General features: G+C 36.5%; 1 protein-coding gene across 1 annotated transcript; it reads left to right on the top strand.

The window, feature by feature from the left end:
* Window positions 1-1,581: 1,581 nt before the first annotated feature.
* Window positions 1,582-16,986, top strand: LOC141250391 (serine/threonine-protein kinase SMG1-like). Its single transcript, XM_073669947.1, is given in 25 exon segments — window positions 1,582-1,841; window positions 2,173-6,573; window positions 6,688-6,844; window positions 6,974-7,033; window positions 7,078-7,192; window positions 7,598-8,600; window positions 9,278-9,728; window positions 9,809-9,862; window positions 10,748-11,014; window positions 11,016-11,063; window positions 11,065-11,143; window positions 11,146-11,373; window positions 11,376-11,500; window positions 11,502-11,675; window positions 11,781-11,853; window positions 11,856-12,578; window positions 12,581-13,303; window positions 13,376-13,489; window positions 13,999-14,129; window positions 14,199-14,288; window positions 15,433-15,573; window positions 15,575-15,838; window positions 15,841-16,024; window positions 16,106-16,181; window positions 16,887-16,986. Coding segments are annotated over 25 exon segments (10,041 nt in total).
* Window positions 16,987-21,563: the final 4,577 nt, after the last annotated feature.

Genomic DNA, 21,563 nt, shown 5'->3' with positions numbered 1-21,563 from the left:
TCCTAAAAAGTCATTTTACGGAAAGTCCCGCGAGTTTCTCATTTGACGAGGAATAGAATCCTCAACCCTGCACAACATTAATTTTTCCATCCCCGTTTATATTAAATCGAAAATAAAATTCCCTTACCCATAGCCAGGGATGAGTATTGGTCGAAACCCAAACCGACCAGGACGGACCAAAGACCAAATTCCCAAATTTCAGGGTCAAAGATCAAACTAAAAATATCGACCTGGTCTATTCTCAGTCTCATTCTGGTCCATGTTTGGACTGAATCGAACTGGAATTGTATTTTTTTTTATAATATTATATATATAATTATATCAAATATACAACTAATTTAAGTAAAAAATATTAATATCGTATATATATAAAGGATCCGGATCATATGAGAACGATATCTTAAGTGGGAAAGGAGAACACATCTTGACCATTCGATGTTTCTAAATCCAATGGCTAGTAATCGCCGATCAACGCATGATTTTCTTTATTAGTGCATGGTTTTTGTGCATTAGTGTATGATTTCTTTTCACTAGTGCATGATGTGTTGACATTAGTGCATGATTTATGTGCATTAATGCATGATTTCTATGCACTAGTGCGTGATGTGTTAGCATTAGTGCATCATTTCTTCGCATTAGTGCATGGTTTCTGTGCACTAGTATTATGGTTTCTATGCATGAGTGCATGGTTTGTTTGCATTAGTACATAGATTATGTGCATTAGTGTATAGTTTCTTTGTATTAGTGCATAGTTTATACTACATTGATGCATGGTTTTGTTAGCATTAGTGCATGATTTATGTTCATTAGTGTGTTTTTTGGCATTTGTGCATGAATTATTCACACTAGTGCATGATTTCTGTGCATTAGTGCATGAATTCTATGCATTAGAGCACATTCAATGGTAAAAGATCAATGCCAATCAACGCTGGTCAAAACCTATCAATTTAAAACATATAATTGTTTTTAATTTACATTCAATTTCATTCTCATTTTTAATTATATTGTTTATTATTATTTAACACTTTTTCACATATATATTATCTTATATAATTAATACTACCTCCGTCCCCAAATTATACACACATTTGTGTGTTTAGTTCTGTTTTTAAGGAAAAGTGAAAGTGATGATTGTAGAAGAGAGATAGAGAGAAGGAGGAGAGAGTAAAAATTTGTTGAAAAAAGAGAATATGGGTTGAAATTTGATAAAGTGTGTAAATTTAATTTCTAAATATGAAAAATATTTATTATATTTTAAGACACCCAATAATAAAAATGTGTGTTATAAGGACAGAGCGAGTACTACCATTTTTTTTTGAAATATTGGTCCTAACCGGATGGGAGTGACTTTTGAACAAACCAGACCGAATATGAAAATCTTTGGACCCAAACCGGACCGAATCACATGGTGAGACAGGTTGCTATGCTATCTTTAAACCGGCCGGGTTTAGCAGAAGGTCAAACAGGGTCGGATTGGATGAAACAAATACTACATTATTATTATAATTTGAGCAGCTTAATATTTCTTCCGTCCTCCGTTCAGCCGCGCCTGCCTCCCAGGCGCCACCGAGAGATGCGATGATGCAAGGGCTCCACCACCCGCAGCAGCAGTTAGCCGCTCTCCTCTCCGTCGCACTCAAGAAGGATTCCTCTGCTTCCGCCGCTTCCACCGCCGCAGCCTCGGCGCCTAGCAGCGGCGGAGGCGGTGAAGCTGACGAATCAAACCGTGTTTCCGCCCTAAACTCCATCCATCACTTCATTCTATATCCTCCCAACTCCGTCCTTGTCGCTCACTCTGCTACCTTCCTTTGCCAAGGCCTTTTTCAGCTTCTCTCCGACAAGTTAGTTTCCTCTTTCCTCCTTTCTCTCGGTGGCTTGAAGTAACGAGTCTCCCGATATGCATTCTAATTTCGTTGATTGTTTGGAATTCCAATTCTTTGAAATTTTGCGGTGAACTTTTAGCGACTATACGTCAATGTAGGTTTTTAGTGCTTTCCTTCTACTTATACTGAACAAGATGTGCCTTTTAAATGTTGGGAAGCTTTTGGTAACTTCTATTTTAATGTTTTGTACTTTCAGATTATAGATTTGGAATGATTACTCTTATTGCGCATTGATGTTCTGTTTGATTATATTTGCACCACTTATCTCACATCTTCTCTAATGCCTCAGCTCACATACAGTGCGACGGTCAGCAGCAACAACATATGGAGCTCTCTGTTCTGTCTTGTGCTCTGTCATCCTAGGATCTAATGCCCTGCACAATCATGCTCTGCTCACCAGCTTAGTTGACCGTTTCATAAACTGGTCTTTGCCCTCGCTCAGAATCAACAATGCCTCTAACGGCTCAATTGAGCTGGCATTAGAAGCCATCCGCGAATTTCTTAGTGTTGGAGATGCAGGGGCTGTCGAGAGATATTCTTTTCCTGCTCTCAAAGCCTTTAAAGAGCTCCTTGAAGATGAAAGAACCTCCATCACCCTACTTCATCAACTTTTGGATGTTCTGACTGTGATATCCTTGAAATTCTTTAGAACCTTCGAAAACCATTTTGCTGACATTGTTGATTTGCTTCTTGGGTGGGCTATGGTACCAGATATTGCAGAATCTGATACTAGAGCTATTATTAGCAGTTTTATGCAATTTCAGAAGCACTGGGTTGTTTCTCTGAAGTTCCCCCTGGACTTGTTGCTTAAGTTTTTAGGTGACATGGATGTTCTTCTTCAAGATGGAAATCTAGGAACTCCTCAACAATTTCGGAGATTGGTAGCATTATTATCTTGTTTCTCCACAGTTTTACAGTCCACAGCATCTGGGTTGCTAGAATTAAACCTCCTTGGTCAAATAGTTGAGCCGTTAAACGAAATGATTCCTAACTTGCTTGGATGTTTGTCCATGGTTGGAAAAAAGTTTGGATGGTCCAAATGGAGCGAAGACTTATGGAGATGCTTGACTCTTTTGGCTGAAATATTATGTGACAAATTCTCAAATTTCTACCCGTTGGCTGTTGATATTTTGTTCCAAAGTTTAGGGAGTGGGAATGTTACATCTTTTCAGACTCACGGTGTTTTAAAGACTAATCTTCAGCTTTTATCTTTGCAAAAGCACGGTCTTCTCTCTTCATCAGTAAGGAGAATTTTGCAATTTGATGGTCCGATCTCGCAACTTCGTCTACATCCAAACCACTTGGTCACATGCAGTTCTGCTGCTACCTATATTTTCTTGCTTCAACATGAAATCAGTGAAGTGGTTGAATGTGCTTTAACCTCCTTGCTCGAGGAGTTAATCTTGTTGCATGGCATGCTTGAGTCACTTAATAAAAATGTGTTGAATGCTAAACTCTATTCAAGACTGGAATTGCTTGCCTTTTTTAACTTTGACCTGAAAGTGTTGCCTGGTGCTGTTTTCAAGTTTGACTTGAAAAGGTGTGAGAAAGTTTTGTCATTTATTTTGTTAAGGCTGAATCCAGTAAATACACCTATAAGCAATTGCATGCAGTGGCAAGTATGTGTTTTTGAAGCAGTGAATAGCCTTTCTTCTGCAGAGTTCTTAAGGAAGTGTTCTATACAGGAAAGTAATGATAATGAAGAACGTGTAAACCGTAGACTATTCAATGTCACCCTAGATCATCTCACGAAATATAGCCCTCTTATAATGAAGGGACTTGAGTTATCTTGTCCGCTTGCTGTCAAGTTAAAGGCTCTAGATTGGGTCCACCAGTTTGCTGACGATTTCATGACAGTGTATGAGAATTCATGTATAAACCCTAGTGAAGATCTTGGATTCAGCAAGATTGTTCACGCGCTCATTTTCTCTGTACTTAATGCTGCACTAGATAGAGAACTGAAGGTAAGATCTCAAGCTGCATTAGTTTCTGAGAAGCTGTTACGGTCAAAGATTGTACATCCAGCACACTTGTACAAGATAGGAGAACTCATACTTGAAAAAATCGGTGATTCAGATGCTAAAATAAGGAGTCAATTTGTAAGACTTTTTGCTGACATCTTGCCCGTTGCGATCTATTTACACGGTCAGTCTAATGAAATGCCTTATTTGCACTGGAAGCAAATATTTGCCCTGAAACAGCTACCTCAGCATATACATCCACAACAGCTTGTTTCTATTCTAGGTTTCATCTCACAGCGATGGAAAATGCCTATTTCTTCATGGATACAACGTCTCATCTACAGCTGTCAAAGTGTGAAAGAAGAAACAGATTTGATTGACATGAAGCATGAAAAGGATCTTCTAGAAGCTACTAGCTCTGTGAACAACTTGGCTGGTGTATGGTGGGCTATAAATGAAGCTGCTAGATATTGTACTTCAACTCGCCTCCGTACAAACCTAGGTGGGCCCACCCAGAGTTTTGCTGCTATAGAGAGAATGCTTTTGGATGTTGCACATGTTCTACAGATTGACGCAGAACAGTCTGATGGAAGCTTAAGTATAATTGGTTCTTCTGGTGCTCATTTATTGCCGATGAGACTATTGCTGGATTTCGTTGAAGCATTGAAGAAAAATGTTTACAATGCTTATAATGGATCTACTGTTTTACCATGTGCTTCGCGACAGAGTTCGTTGTTTTTTCGCGCAAACAAGAAAGTCTGCGAGGAATGGTTTTCTCGCATATGTGAGCCAATGATGAATGCTGCTTTAGCTTTACAATATCATGATGCTACATTGCATTATTGTAGTTTGCGCTTGCAAGAGCTTAGATCCTCTCTGAATGATCGCAGCTTTGTAAGGGTTGTGAGGTATATGGCTCTGGCTCTCTGTAAAAAACGTGAACCAGATATGTTGATTGGTTTGCAGAAATGGGTGTATAGCAGTTTTTCTGCAGAGGAAAAACAAATACCTGGTGATTTATTGTGGATTAACGGTCTTGTGTATGAAGCAAAGGGACAATATGAGAAATCTTCTGCTTTTTTTGCTCATTTGCTACAGGAGGACTCACTCAATTCTATGGGTGCTGAAGGTATACAGTTTGCTATATCTCGTGTAATTCAGGGTTATACTGCAACTTCAGATTGGAAATCTCTTGAAGAATGGTTATCAGAGCTTCAATCTCTTCGTGCAAAGCACTCTGGAAACAGTTATTCGCGTGCTTTGAATACAGCTGGCAATGAAATGAATGCTATACATGCTCTGGCTCGCTTTGATGAACAAAATCTACCTGCTGCATGGGCTTGTCTTGATTTGACACCGAAAAGTAGTTGCGAACTCACGCTTGATCCGAAATTGGCACTGCAAAGGAGTGAGCAAATGCTTTTACAGGCAATGATATATCACTGTGAAGGAGAATTAGAGAAGCTGCCGTGCGAAACACAGAGAGCAAAGTCAATGCTGGATGAAGTATTAACTGTTATTCCTTTAGATGGTCTAATGGAAGCAACACCATATGCTACACAACTGCACTGCATTTATACTCTAGAAGAAGCTAACAGACTAAACAAGACTGAAAGTACAAAGCTATTGGATTCAGCACTCTGTTTTTCAGTTAATAAAGTTAATCAGGATTGCAGTTCATGGTTGAAGCTTTTTAGGGTTTACCGTACCATATCACCAACCTCATCAACTACTCTTAGACTTGGCAAGAGCATTATGACATTAGCTCGTAAACAGGGTAATCTTGAGTTAGCAAGGCGTCTACAGAGCTATCTCAAGGATCATATACACAGTTTGTCTGAATTAGCTTCAAGTTTGCAGTATGAAGAGATTTTAATGATGCATGCAGAGAATAAGGTTGAAGATGCAGTGACAGAAATGTGGTCTTTTCTTCGCCCTTGCCTAATTTCTTCTGATAGTAGTTATTTAAAAGCCAAGGCTTGCTTGAAACTATCAGCATGGCTAAGACAGGGCTGTTCTAGTCTTGATTTGGAAAGTGTAGTTCCTAAGATTTTTAAAGAGTGTGATATAGTTGGTGGCGGAGATGTAAGCATGAATTATATGTTAGATGAAATTGTTGGTGCAACTTTGAAAATGTCAACTCGAATGTGCCCTGCAATGGGTAAGTCATGGATTTCATATGCGTCCTGGTGCTTTGCTCAAGCTAAAGAGAAGATCGGTTTGACCAAAGATGAAATATCGCAAGTGGAGTCAACTATTTCAACTCTAGTTCAGGAAATATGCAGTGGTAATGATACTATCTCAACTCTAGTTCAGGATGTACTTGAATCCACAGCTGGAGCTCCAGGTGTCGATGATTTTGATGGCCAGTCCATCTCAGCATATGTAGTTTCTCAGTTGCAGAAAATATTCTTGAGTAATCTTAATGTTGAAGAAGCAATTTTATCATCTTCAATTGATGCTCTGGTCAATGTCTGGTGGTCTTTAAGACGGAGAAGGGTGTCTATGTTTGGCCAAGCAGCTCATGGTTTCATAAAATTCCTTTCTCATTCTTCCTCTAAGCTCTCTGATAATCCACTTACTGCAATGAATTATGCTTCTATTAGTCAAAATTCTGTCAGTTTAACCCTCAGAGCGACATTGTTTATCCTGCATATTCTTCTTAATTATGGTGTTGAGCTCAAGGATATGCTTGAACCTGCTCTTTCTTCTATTCCTTTGTCTCCATGGCAGGTTTTGAACTTCTCCATGCATGCTACTACTACATATGATTTTAAACTCATATAAACTCTGATATTAGATCATTTGCAGGAAATAACACCTCAATTGTTTGCTCGTTTAAGCTCTCATTCTGAGCCTGTTATTCGTAAACAATTAGAAGGTTTGCTAATGATGCTGGCAAAATTGGCTCCTCGCTCAATAGTCTATCCTACACTTGTTGATATTAATACCTCTGATAAGGACCCTCCAGAGGAGCTTCAGCACATATTGGATTGCTTGGTACATCTATTCACCCTTTTATAATCGATTTTTAATTTTTGTTATATTTCATGCCTTTCGAATTGCTTGTGAACTCGGATTTGTTGCATGATACATCATGCTTATAATTTCTATTTTTTGCTCTAAAAGCTTGAGGAAGTCCTCTACATGAAGTTTTGCTGGTTACTTATTGAGGTTCATAAATATTTTGTATTCAGCCTTCTAACTAGTTGCTCCTTTTTCGCTACATGCAGATGAAGCATTATCCTAGACTAGTTCAAGATGTTAAACTGATGATGCATGAGCTTGGAAATGTAACAGTTCTCTGGGAGGAGCTTTGGCTCAGCACACTTCAAGATCTTCATGGAGGTACTTATTCGTTAAAAATTGGCTTTTTCATTGAACTTGATTGCTACTTCGAAAAATCATCGAACTGTATCTGATATATATCCTCAATTGGTATCAGAGGTACAAATTTTCTTTTATCCTTGAGAGAAGAACTGCCTTCAACTGTCCAACATTATTGTTTGTATCAATGGCAATATAATCAATCAATATTTTATTGACTCAAGATTCTTACTCCTGCTATAGAAAATTGGAAGAGAAACTCCTTGATTTTGAAGGATTAAACCCCTATGCCTACATAAACACATTTACAGAATAATATTCCCATTAATTGTTGAATGAGAAACACGTTTTGGTATTTGTATGCTGACTACAATATTGTGTACATAGTTAACATATAATAGTTTTTAAATTCTCTATTTTATACAGATGTAATGAGGCGGCTAAATCTATTGAAAGAGGAAGCTGCAAGAATTGCAGATAATAACACTCTTAGCCATACCGAGAAACGCAAGATCAGTGGTGCAAGATACTCTGCAATGATGGCCCCTATCTTTGTGGCATTAGAACGCCGTCTAGCTCTGACATCAAGAAAACCTGAAACTCCACATGAAAAATGGTTCCAAGAGGAATATCAAGAGCAACTCAAATCAGCTATTTCTGTATTCAAATCTCCTCCAGTTTCAGGTGCACCACTTGCAGAGGTTTGGCATACATTCAACACTATTGCTGCATCATTAGCTGCATACCAGAGAAAGTCAACAGTTTCTCTTGATGAGGTGGCACCACAACTAGGTTGTCTATCTTCTTCCGATATTCCAATGCCCGGTCTTGAAAAGCAAGACACACAAGGAATCATCACTATCGCCTCTTTCTCCCAACAAGTGTCTATTTTGTCTACAAAAACTAAGCCTAAAAAGATTGTTATGTTAGGCTCTAACGGTGAAATGTACACTTATCTTCTTAAAGGGAGAGAGGATTTGCGACTTGATGCTAGAATAATGCAGCTACTTGAAGCTGTAAATAATATCATTCATTCATCTTCTGAGACAAAAGGTCAGTCTGTTGGCATCCGTTACTATTCTGTAACACCAATCAGTGGTTGTGCTGGTTTAATTCAGTGGGTGGATAATGTGATAAGCATATATAGTGTTTTTAAGTCATGGCAACAGAGGATTCATCATAGTCAGATGTCAGCTAGAGAAAGTAATGATCATCCTGTACCTAGACCAAGTGATATGTTTTATGGTAAAATTATACCAGCACTGAAAGAAAAAGGAATTAGGAGAGCTATCTCAAGAAGGGATTGGCCCCACGAGGTTAAGCGAATGGTTCTTCTTGAACTTATGGAAGAAACACCGAAACAGCTGCTTCATCAAGAACTTTGGTGTGTTAGTGAAGATTTCAAAGCATTCAGCTCAAAACTGAAGAGGTAATCACTAGCTATTGCTAAATGATAAAATGAAAGATCAATATATCATTGAAGAGAAGAAACAATGTTGGATTAATTGATTACCAATTGCAGGGTTTCTCTAGCTGACATCTGACTGTGAAGGCTATATAAAAATAAGCTTGATTATATTGGTGTTAAAAGGATGAAAAAGAATATTGCAAATTGGTGAAAAATATCATTATTTATTGTCATTTTGATACATGGGTATGTTTTAGGCTTATTTTATTTTGTATGAGTCAAACTATGAATGTCCACTGTCAAGTTTAATGTTTAATACTTGATAACTCAAGTATTGATAAACGCTTTTAAGGCATTAGGTTAATTAAATGTTAAATAATGTTCAAAACTGTATTAGAATTAAGTCAAATAAGAAACATATAAATTGGTTAGTTTTTTCACGAGAATTTGGATCAATTTGGTTTTTAACCGAACCAAACCAAAACGTTTCGGTTTTGACCTAATGCTCAACCCTAATCAATTACCCAAATAAGGGTATCGCATAACTTGAGAATATTTTTTATTAGCACTCCCGAATAACCTTCTGCTTGCTTATTTTTCTCGAGATTAGCATGTGAGATTCATTAATGATGTTGTTTGAGGTTTCACTTCCTGTCATGCTGAAACTATGATCATATAATTTGGTTTAATCTTTGTAGGTACTCTGGTAGCTTAGCAGCAATGAGTGTTGTTGGTCACATTCTCGGACTTGGGGATAGACATTTGGATAATATTTTGATGGATTTTGTTAGTGGGGATATTGTGCATATCGACTATAACGTGTGCTTTGACAAAGGGCAAAGACTAAAGATTCCGGAAATTGTTCCATTTCGTCTTACTCAGACACTTGAAGCTGCTTTAGGATTGACTGGAGTTGAAGGACAGTTTAGGGCAAACTGTGAATCAGTTGTTGGTGTTCTTAGAAAAAATAAAGATATTCTTCTCATGCTACTCGAGGTTTTTGTTTGGGACCCACTTGTAGATTGGACACGTGGAGATTTTCATGATGATGATGCAGCACTTGGCGGTGAAGAAAGGAAAGGCATGGAATTGGCTGTTAGCTTGAGTTTATTCGCTTCACGTGTACAAGAGATACGCATTCCCTTGCAGGTACAATATATATGTTTTTCCACATATTATAAAATCTAATCCTTTGAGATATTTAAATGATTGGGTACATAAAATGGCAGGAGCATCACGATCTTTTGTTGGAAGCAATCCCTTCAGTTGAATCTGCTCTCAAGGTTAGCGTAATATCTCCTTATCCAAGGTTGTCAGGATCGAGATCCTACCTTAGATCGGAGAAGAGGGTAGGATTGGAACAACGAATTTTTGAAATTGAGCAATCAGAAGGTTAAAATGACTATAATATGTCTTTCTAGTATAAATATGCACATTATTAAGAACAATTTATTAAATCTAGTTTTTAGTGAATTGGTACATTAAGTCATCGAATTTGTTTGTGGAAACTGTAAAAAGAATACCATAATAGCACTTGAAAAATGTGAAATACATGGGAATAGGTTGAATGTTCCATCAGTTTAATTTAATGAAAGTCTAGAAATTGGATAAACAAGCATTAACTACGGGTAAACGACTAATATAAAAACAAATATACAAAACCTCCAAACGGCCTATATACACAAACAGAGAGAGAAATAAACGATTTTACTCACATAAGATCGATACTAGCTTTGTAGATAGTTAAGACGACTGTTTTTAAGCATACTTAATAAAAACAGAGAGAGTAAAATAAACGATTCTGCTTCACATCCAGAGAGTAAAATAAATGATTTTACTTACATAATAAGATCGATACTAGCTTTGTAGATAGTTAAAACGACTGTTTTTAAGCATACTTAATAAAATGTTTATATCGACTAATCATTAAAATGATTAATTTAGTTAAACTGATGGTTTCTAAGCATCGCTTAGATAGTTATTTTAAAATTTATATGTTCCAAAATCCATAAAATACAAGGATCGTTAGATCCTACGTAATCCTACAAGATCCTACTGATCCAGGCCGATCCTATGTAAGATCTAGATCCTGATAACTTTGCCCCTATCTTTTACCTTCTGTCTCACTAAGATATAACCTTCTGTTTTGACTCTACATTTTATAACAGAGTTTTATGGACGCTTTAAGTCAGTATGAAGTAGTGTACACTAATTTCTACCGTGTGGACCAAGAGAGATCAGCTCTTCTTGCTCATGAAACAACTGCAAAGTCACTGGTTGCTGAAACAATGTCCAGCTCAGATAAAGCTCGTATCTCATATGAAATGCAAGCCCAGGAGTTTAATCATGCAAAATCTTTGTTGATTGAGAAAACTCAAGAAGCAACTACTTGGATTGAGCAGCATGGAAGAGTAATCGATGCCTTGAGAAGTGGTTCTTTTGCCTGAATTTGAAATTAGCATAAAGCTGAATGATGTACAAAAATTCCTTAACCCTTACATCAGCTGTTTCAGCTGCTGGAGTTCCACTTACTATAGTCCCTGAACCCACACAAGCTCAATGCTACATATAGACAGGGAAATTTCTCAGATCATGGCTGAGTTGGATCATGGAGTTTCGAATGCAGTCAAATCTCTTCAAGCTTACTCTCTTGCCTTGCAAAGGGTCCTTCCATTAAACTACTTAACAACAAGCCCTATGCATGGATGGGCTCAAGTTTTACAGATATGTACTAATACCATTTCTTCTGATACCCTTTCTCGTGCCAGAAGACAAGCAACTGAACTAATTGCCAGGGGAATAGAGGTTTTCTTGATTCTGTCTCACTTAGCCTTGATGATCTGTGTTGCAAAGTGGATAATTATGCCTTGGAAATAAGGAAATTAGAGAATGAGTCCTCTGAGCTTGTAGGTTCAATTGGATGTGGAAGCAGAATCGAATTCTAAGGATCAGCTTAGGTCTGTGTTCATTAAGTACATGCATATAGATGGCAAAGCACTAAGTATTTTGTATTCAGCTGCATGTTCTCTATATGATGAGGTGAAGTACAAGGTAATCGACACATTGACTGGAAAACCCAGATCTGACTTTGAAGGTGTATTCTGTGAGCTAGAAGAACAAATTTGAGAAATGCATAGTTGTGGAAGAGTTTGTTCGTGAAGTAAGACAGCTAGTAGATGGTGAAATGATTCCTGCTAGTAGATTCAAAGCAGCTTTGTGTTCATGCAAGGACTTGTTACACAAATGATTGATGCTGTTCTCCCAGATCTTATAAGCTAATACTGTCATCGCACTCTGAAGTAATGGATGTATTTAGGTCTGTCTCACAAATCCGTTGCGCAGTTGAAACTGCTTTAGAGCAGCTAGTTCAGATTGAATTAGAAAGGGAATCTTTATCAGACCTTGAGAGGAGTTATTTTGTAGAGGTTGGGGTTGTAACCGAGCAGCAATTAGCCATTGAAGAAGCTGCAATGAAGGGAAGAGATCAACTTTCATGGGAAGAAGCGGATGAACTCGCTTCTCAGGAAGAAATTTGTAGGGCAAAATTGAACCAACTTCATCACAAATTGAACCAGAACAACATCCAGGCTTCAAATCTTACCAAGAAAGAAGCTGCAATGAAACATTCATTGACCTCTTCAGAGATCCATTTCATGTCCCTACTTGATGACAACATGATCCATAGAGGGTTAGCGAATCCCTTTGCAATATTGGAATCACTAGACAAGACACTATCTACATATTGTGCTCAGGCTAATTTCTCTCCTTCCGATATTTCTCTTCTGGTCAACTGTTTAAGCTCTGGTCGCAGAATATCTGAACATGTATGGAGATTCAAGGGCTTGGTCAATGGAAACTCTTTCTTTGTTTGGAAACTTGGAGTTATTGATTCTGTTCTTGAATTAGTTGTACACGATGTTCCATCATTAATAGACCAAAGTATGGGGTTTGAGCAGCTTACAACTGCAGTCAAGAACAAACTCGTCGCCACCTTTATGGAGTTTTCGCCAGTTACTTAAAAGGACAGGTGGGTCCTGCTTTGCTGAACTGGCTTAATAAGGCCATTGAATGTTATCAAGAAGAAATTTCAGGAATCGATGAACTTGCTGTTAGAAAAGTACAAATGATGCTGGAGGAGTACTGCAGTGCACATGAAACTATAAGGGCAGCCAAGTCAGCATCGTCCCTGATGAGAAAGAGAATAGCTGATTTGAAAGAGGAAATTCGAAGAACAACCCTAGAAATTGTTCAGACAGAATGGATGCGTGATGTTACATCACCAATCTCTCATAAGTTTTTTGAGAAAGATGATAGATTGCATATACTTCTTCTTAACCTTAACAGACCCAAACTACTTGATTCTCTGCAATCTGCTGTATCTTTGATATCTAGGTCAACAGAATCACTCCAATCATGCGAAATTAATTCTTCTGAAGGGCAGCTTGAGAGGGCAATGAATTGGGCTTGTGGTGGGGCCGGAATTCCTCCTGAATTCCATAATCATCTAACGCATAGAAGGAAATTGTTAATGGAAGCGCAAGAAAAAGCTAAAGATGTTATACAAGTTTGTTTGACTGTATTAGAGTTTGAGGCGTCAAGAGATGGATATCTTGGTAGCTTTGAGGAAATTACTCTAAATAGGAGTGATGGGGATTGCAGGACATGGCAACAAAATTACTTGAATGCATTGATGAGATTGGATGTTACTTTCCATTCTTACTCGCGTGAGTTCTTTTCTTCTGTCTTTTGCTTATTTTATCCACGACGGTTTGTTAAGATTTTACTTTGATTTGTAGGTGCTGAACAAGAATGGAGTTTAGCTCAAAGCAAATTTGAATCTGCGTCCAACAGCTTATTGTCAGCCAGCAATGAACTACAAATTGCTTCTGTTAAAGCGAAATCTGCTTCTGGTGATGCTCTGTTCTGCTTATCTTGACATCTGCATTGACCATCTTAGTTTTAAAAAGCGTAAAGCGCAAGACCTCGGGATAAATCTTTTTTTCCAAAGTGCAAAAAAGCACAATAAATAGATTTTAAAGCATATAATGTACTTAAATTACATAATTATGTATATGAAATGCATGAAATCAAAAGAAGAAGCATAGTTCATAAATTGAAGTCTAATATCCCTGTACAAAGACATAGATAAGTATAATGCATATGTTTATTATTAAATAAAAGATAAAAGAGAAAGCAATAAGGTTTTCGAGCTTGTAAAAGCTGACCTTAACTCTAAAAAAGTTTGTTTTTTCGCTTTAAAAAAAAATAGAAAAGACCTTTGCGCTTGGGATACCAAAAGCGCTAAAAAAAGTATGGGCTTCAGTGCGAAGTGCGCTTAAACTGAGTTTTTTTTAAAACTAAATGGCTTAAAGTAATTTCATTCTTTTATTGTAAATCTTTTTCTTTTTGGTATTTTTAGGTGACTTGCAGAGTACGCTTCTACAGATGAAAGATTGTGCTTGTGAGACTAGTGTTGCTTTATCTGCTTTCAGCAGAGCTGTGAAACTTCATACTGCTTTGACTTCTGAGTGTAGTTCGATGCTTGAAGAGGTTTGTATTTTTATCTTCTTATTCTAGGTTATCCTCATTATAGACTAAATAGATAAGATTTGTTTCTAGGTTTTGGCTATAACTGGACTCCATGATGTTCTTAATTTGGGTAAAGAGGCAGCGTCTGTGCATCATTCTCTTATGGAAGAGCTATCCAAGGTACAATTTACTTTAGCATTCTAGGGTTTGTTTGGTCCATCATACGTGTATGAGGTCTTCAATGTGAATTTATGCATGTCTATTGGAATGTTCAGCTCACATTAGAATCCTGTTTAACACACTTATTGGTTAGAACTTGTTTTCACTGCTCAAATAAACCAAGAAACAAACCCAGATCTGAATCCCCCCTGAATACCATGTAATTTAGAAGCGAGAAAAGTGTTTTCATGTATTAGAATGGAAGAATTACACCTTTATATATAGTACAAAGTCTATATTCTAATCTAGGAAACTAAATCATAAAGCATAATCCATCCGTCCCATAATATAGTTCCCATTTGCTTTTACACACTTGCCGATACACATTTTGTATTGTTAATATTTATCATTATGTGTTAGTATAAATTATAATAAATTTATATTATTAAAGTACTTGTCGAGACGAATCAAACAAGACGTTTTTTTCTTATACATTAGCAAAAATCGAGAAAATAAACTTCGATCGTGAATAGTATCTAAACAAGAATGACTACTATATTATGGGACGGATGGAGTATAATATAATCCCTACGATCTCTTGTAGACATAATTCCTTAACTCACTCCTTACAATATTCCGATTTCCATAATATTCAATTTCCACTTCATTCGACAAATGAGAGAAGAAATATTTTTTAAAAGAAGTAATAATAAATATTTTTGAAATAAATGTTTGATAAATTTGTAGGTTTTTTCTAAGGAGTATATTTGATAGTATTTGATAACATTCCATTTTCACTTTTTTGTAAGTTTTATTTTAAAAAAAAGTAATCATAAATATTTTTAAATAAAGAAATATACATTTAATAAAAAAAATATTTTGTAAATTAATTATATATATTTTATGCTTATATTTTTGACCAACCGGTCGGGTCATGACCCTCCAGGTCGTGGGCTATACTCTGACCCAGAAATTTCTCGGGTCACCGGTTCGGGTCAAAACAGGTTTCATGTAAAAACAGGTCGGGTTAAATGACCCTGAAACGGGTTGGGTTGGGTTTGTGGGTCAGGTCGATTTTTGCCAGGGCTACCTTTCATTGCCAATTGACTCACGTGTGTTTATTATTGTAGTATAATAATAGTTGATAAATTTGGAATTGTCACAGGCGAGTGCAATCCTTGATTCCCTAGAATCAGTGCTATCGAAGGACGTTTCAACTATGACAGATGCAATGGAGAGAGAAAGAGAGACAAAGTCAGAGATTTCACCTATACACGGCCAAGCTATCTCCCAATCATATTCAATCCCGAATTAGAGAGGCTTATCAAAGCTACAACCCCTCAGTTCCATTACTCATCTCATATGTCAAAGAAATCTACTCATTGCTCTCCAAGCTTGCACAAACCGCAAATCTCCAGGCTGGGAATTTGCACAAAGCCCTTGAAGGACTTGGTGAAGTTGAAGACACAACATCGCAACAGATTAAATTATCCATAGAAGAAAACCTCACACCTCAATATGAAAATGGACACGCTGCGTTTTCCCTGTATTAGTGAGTGGCAGTGGTACTCAACAAGAAAAGGGATGGATTTCTCCTCCACACAGCAATTACTCTTCAGACTCTGTGGATTTGAATTCGGACGTTGGATTTGTAAATGATGATGTTGACTTGTTGGAAGAGGTGCACATAGATGAGACGCTGAATCAAGTATCGTCAACTAGAACTAATGATCAACTTCCTGCCAGAGTCGCAAGGGGTATGTATCTTATCATTGTTGTTTATAACATTCTTGCAGTTCAAAATGGTGATTCTAATCTTTTTTCCTTTTTTTTTCTAGGTAAAAATGCCTTTGCGGTGTCGGTTTTGAGGAGGATTGAGATGAAAATTGATGGGCGAGATATTGATGAAACACGGTACGCTTAATGTTATGCATTTACATTAGACCTGACAACTTGGTCGGGTTCAGGTAATTTCAGGTCGAACTTTTATCGGGTTATAACGGGCCGGGTCGGTTAAACAAGTCAGTTGACGTGAATTTTTCTTCTTCCACTTTTTGTACTTTTTCCCTTTAAAAAATATTCTCTCTGTCCCATTATATAGATCTCATATTCCATTTCCGGCATCCCAAAATATAGATCTCACTTTCATTTTTAAGGAAATTTGTATACCCAATTCAACTGCTCTCAATACAATTTTACACTTCTCGTCCACTTCCCACACATTCTTCATTAAATCACCCCCTTTTCTTCTCCTCTTTATCTCTCTCCTCCAATCATTTCAATTTTCACTTTCTTTTTTCCTCTTCACTTTTTTCTTCTTCTTTTCGTAATTTGTTTCGAAAACTCCAAATGAGATCTATATAAGGTGACGGAGGGAGTAATAAAAAACTTTTAGAATAAATAATTTTTTTATTGAATAATTTGTTTTCCATCATACTTTTATTCTTATATTCTTGATCTGACGGGTCGGGTCATACTTTGACCCAGAAATTTCTCGGGCTATCGGATCAGGTCAAAGCGGGTTCTGTGGAAAAAAACGGGTCGGGTCAATTTTTGCCAGGTCTAATTTATTTAAATTGATGTTCAAGTAAAACCCTGATGTTTTTGTTTGGTGTGCAGACAAATTAGCACTTCAGAGCAAGTGGATTATCTGGTGAAGCAAGCTACAAGCATTGATAACCTCTGTAACATGTATGAAGGCTGGACTCCATGGATTTGATTATGTATGAAACTGGTCGATTCCATCCGCATTTGTCTCGCAGCTTTATCCAAGCTGGCAGTGACGAAAAGACTTGGGTGTTGAGGAAGGCATTCTATATTACTGGATTTTATCTGAATCATCCTCAACCCTGGGAAGATGGCCATGAGAGCATGGGGTTGGCCTGACAAGCCTAAGATTGTAGTATCAAGGATTCATCTTGGACTCATCAACTGAATATAGGTAAGCTCTTTTTTGTTGCTAGCTAGTTGTTTTGAGTTCTATTATCCTTTCCAGCTATGTGACAGTTTTTTTCCTTCCATATCCAGGAGCCCGTACATGCTCATGAAAGGACCGTCGTGCAAAATATTCTCTTTGGCTTCTATTAGTGCTTCTTCTACATCGATCATTCTCTCTCTCTCTTTTTTTCCATGTATGTTTTTAGTTTATGTGACTGCATGCTCTGTTGAACTGGTGGAGCTGCCTGTTCTCGACAACATAGCTCATAATTAGAACCTAATTTAAGATTCGAATTCCACTAATATTATCCCTATAGTATCCACTCCTATAGTTTCCAGTTACACAGCCATTTGAATTCCACTAATAGTATCCACTCCTATAGTTTCCAGTTACACAGCCATTTGGACAAAATTATCCCTATTATATATTTCCAAATTCCAATTCAACTTCCATAGTTCCCTTGTCTTAATTCTTCGCTGAGGCTAAATGGATTTTCAGTATGTCCAAGTTGTGTGTGTGTGATGTTTTAGTGTACCTATAAAGTGGATGGGAAATAATTTTTTTAAGTCCCGGAGGATGTTAGCAAATTAGCAGACCTAGGGTAAACGCCACAATAAAATATTAGAAAAAATAAAAAAAATGGAAGGTAAATAATGACATTCCTAAGTTGTGCGTTTCACTGTTCACGGTATAAATTTTTTAATATTGTGCCCTGTCAATATTCTCGAAACTTAGATCTGTTACAAGCTTACTTGGACTCCATGTATAATAATATTTACCGGCTTCAATCCTTTGGACCTTAACGAGGGGCCAAATAGACTTTAATTGATGAATAAAGTGTTTGTGGACTCGTCGTAGGTCTAGTATAAGCTTAAGTGGTCATATATAACCAAGTTTATGAATTTAGAATCATTTGGTTTTATAAAGCTCATATGGGTGTAATTGATAAATAAGGCGTAAATGAAATTGACGTATGCCCCCAATACAAGGTTACTTGGATTGTTCTAACAAAGTTTATGAGTTATGAAGCATTTGAGCCTTAATAATCCCATATAGGCTCAATCACTTCTTTAATCGAGCTTTTATCCATGTGCGATATAACTTATCCTTGTTCTTTCATTATGTTGAGTCCGAATACTAGATTATCAACTCTAGTGAGTAACTGGGCCTAATAGGCCCATTAATGCCTAGTTACTTCTTTTATTCGAGCTTTCATCCATGTACGAGGTAACTTAACCTTGTTCTTTCATTACATTGAGTCAAAATATGAGATTATCACTCTGATAAGTAACTTAGCTTAATAAGCCCATTAAGACACAGTTACTTCTTTATTTGAACTTTCATCCATGTGCAAGGTAACTTAACCTTGTTCTTTCACTATATCTAGTACGAATACACGACTATCAATTCTAATGAGTAACTGGGCCTAGTAGGTGCAATAAGGCTCAATTACTTCTTTATTCGAGTTTTCATCCATATAAGAGGTAACTTAACCTTGTTCTTCACTATGTCGAGTCCGAATACGGGACTATCAACTCTAATAAAATAAGACCCAATTACTTCTTTATTCGATCTTTCTCCATGTACGAGGTAACTTAACCTTGTTCTTTCACTATGTCCAGTCCGAATAGAGGATTATCAACTCTAATGAAATAAGGCCCAATTATTTCTGTATTTGATCTTTCTCCATGTACGAGGTAACTTAACCTTGTTCTTTCACTACGTCAAGTCTGAATATGGGATTATCAACTCTAATAAGTAACTGGGCCTACTTCTTTATTCGAGCTTTCATCCATATACGAGGTAACTTAACCTTGTTCTTACACTACATCTAGTACAAATACAAGATTATCAACTCTAATAGGCTCAATTACTTCTTTATTCGAACTTTCGTCCATGTAAGAGGAAGCTTAACCTTGTTCCTTCACTACGTCGAATCCAAATACGAGATTATCAACTCTAATAAATAATTGGACCCCATTAGGGCTCAATTACTTCTTTATTTGAGCTTTCATCCATGTAAGAGGTGCCTTAATCTTGTTCTTTCACTACGTCTAGTTCGTGTACGAGATTATCAACACTAATGAGGGGCCAAATAGGCCTGATAAGGCACAATTACTTCTCTATTCATGCTTTCATGCATGTATGAGGTAGCTTAACCTTGTTTTTTCACTATGTCGAGTTCGAATACGAGATTATCAACTCTAATAAGTAATTGAGCCAAATAGGCTTAATAAGGCCCAATCACTTTTTTATTTGAGCTTTCATCCATGTAGGAGGAAACTTATCCTTGTTCTGTCAGTACGTCGAGTCCGAATAAGAAATTATCAACTCTAATGAGTAACTAGGCCAAATAGGTGCAATAAGGCCCAATCACTTCTTTATTCGAGTTTTATCCATGTATGAGGTAACTTATTCTTGTTCTTTCACCATATCGCTTCCGAATACGAGATTATCAACTCCAATGAGTTATTGGACGAAATAGGCCTATATTGTTCAAAACTAGTAAGCCTTGTTAGTTGTTATAACGGGTCAAGTAAGCTTGTGTTGGGCCTACGTCGAATTCATTAACACTTTATTAATTATTTTGGCATATATGATCTCATTAAGGCCAAATGGTTAGAAACTCATAAACTTTGTTATAACAGGCCAAGTAAGCTTGTATTGGACCTACGTCAATTTCATTTACATCTTATTTATCAATTGAGCCTATATGGGCTTTATAGGACCCAAATGATTTATACTTCGTTATATTTGACCAATTAAGCTTGTATTGGGTCTACAACGAGTGCATGAACACATTATTAATCAATTGGGCCTATCTGGGCCCCCATTAGACCCAAACCGGTAAATATTGTTATATATGGTCCAAGTAAGCTTGTAACGGACCTAATTAATATTGTGGTTAATTTATAAAAGTTTCAAAGAGTTTTACAAGCAAATTTTCTATAATACTGTGAACCGTGACATGCCCAACTTTGACTTGTCACCATCCAATTTGTCATTTTAGGTATTTAGGTAGTGAGTTACGAGATTTTTTTCATTGGAAATTGTATTTATTTTATCTTTCTATGCAAACTATAGTTGCTGATTGGTTAATATGAGACGAGTCTTAAATTTTAGAAAAAATTAATAAGAATTTATGGTAATTACTGGATCCTTAGTTCTTGTGCAAATTTTAAAACAACATTCTTTGATAAATGGAGATAGTATTTGTGAAGAACCTTATGAATAACATTTCCTGTCCTAGCCTAGCTTTTTCTCTCTCGCATGTACAATCCAGGTAATATGATGTACAAAATGTATCGCGAAGTATGTCCAAATATGATACTATTTAACATGAACATATAGATCTCCATGCATCAAACTTCTTGAATGACATTTGAAGTCACAGTAACTGATATAAACCATTAACATAAACCTTCTAACCTTGGTATGATTGCTATCTAGAATTGCTCATTTTAATTAAAACATGAACATATGGTTTGAATTATATATTTTAAATTAAAATCACATGGATAATTTCTCAAAAACTATACATTTATGACCGAAATTCATGCACAATTGTTTAAAACTCATATACTTAGCGGTCAAAGTTCGTACACTTTATTAAAATCATGCACTTATGATATAATTCTCTTGCACAACTATACTAATGTAATTTTATTAAAACTCATATACTCATGTAATTTTATTCAAAATACATGCACAATCACTTGAAAATCATGCATTTTATGACCAAAACTTGTGCCTTTTTATTGAAAATACACGCACACTATGTACAATGACTAGAAAAACAATGCATTTCTAACGGAATCACATGCACAATTGATAATGGCGGAAAATTGTCGTTAGAATTCTTGTTATGCAAAAATCCGAACAACTAAAAACATGTAGTCATAGGAAGTAAGGGTTGAGTCCGAATGAGAGACCGAATTATCTTATGCAGTGAGTCTTATGTCAATTGCAAATAACTATGTTTTTTTGTGTGCAAATTTTAACAAGCAACTGAACAAATATGAATGCAAATATATTATTGTGTGAGGTAACTTAGCCAAACAAGTCTCCACTATTCGTATGACAAGTTGATTCTAGATAGTTATTCAATATCTCACATGCATTGGAAGTTCCAATACCTTTCCAAATTAATTAACAATATAACTAGATACTAACTAACTATACAATCATGAATCTATCAACATAACTAGTGATCAGACTAGAAACTGTAAAGATCAATCTCAGCAGTTTCAAGCAATAGAATAAATAAAATCCAAGCAATAGATAGAGAATAAAAACCTCACAACTTTATCGAAACAAAGTTGTAAGGTTTATCTTCCAACTTTATCGGCCAAGAGGCA

The sequence above is a fragment of the Phyllobates terribilis genome, unplaced genomic scaffold, assembly GCF_046119375.1.
Source record: "Phyllobates terribilis strain yellow unplaced genomic scaffold, ASM4611937v1 Scaffold_5610__1_contigs__length_50484, whole genome shotgun sequence".
Lineage (NCBI taxonomy): Eukaryota > Metazoa > Chordata > Amphibia > Anura > Dendrobatidae > Phyllobates > Phyllobates terribilis.
This window is presented reverse-complemented; position numbering and strand designations above follow the sequence as displayed.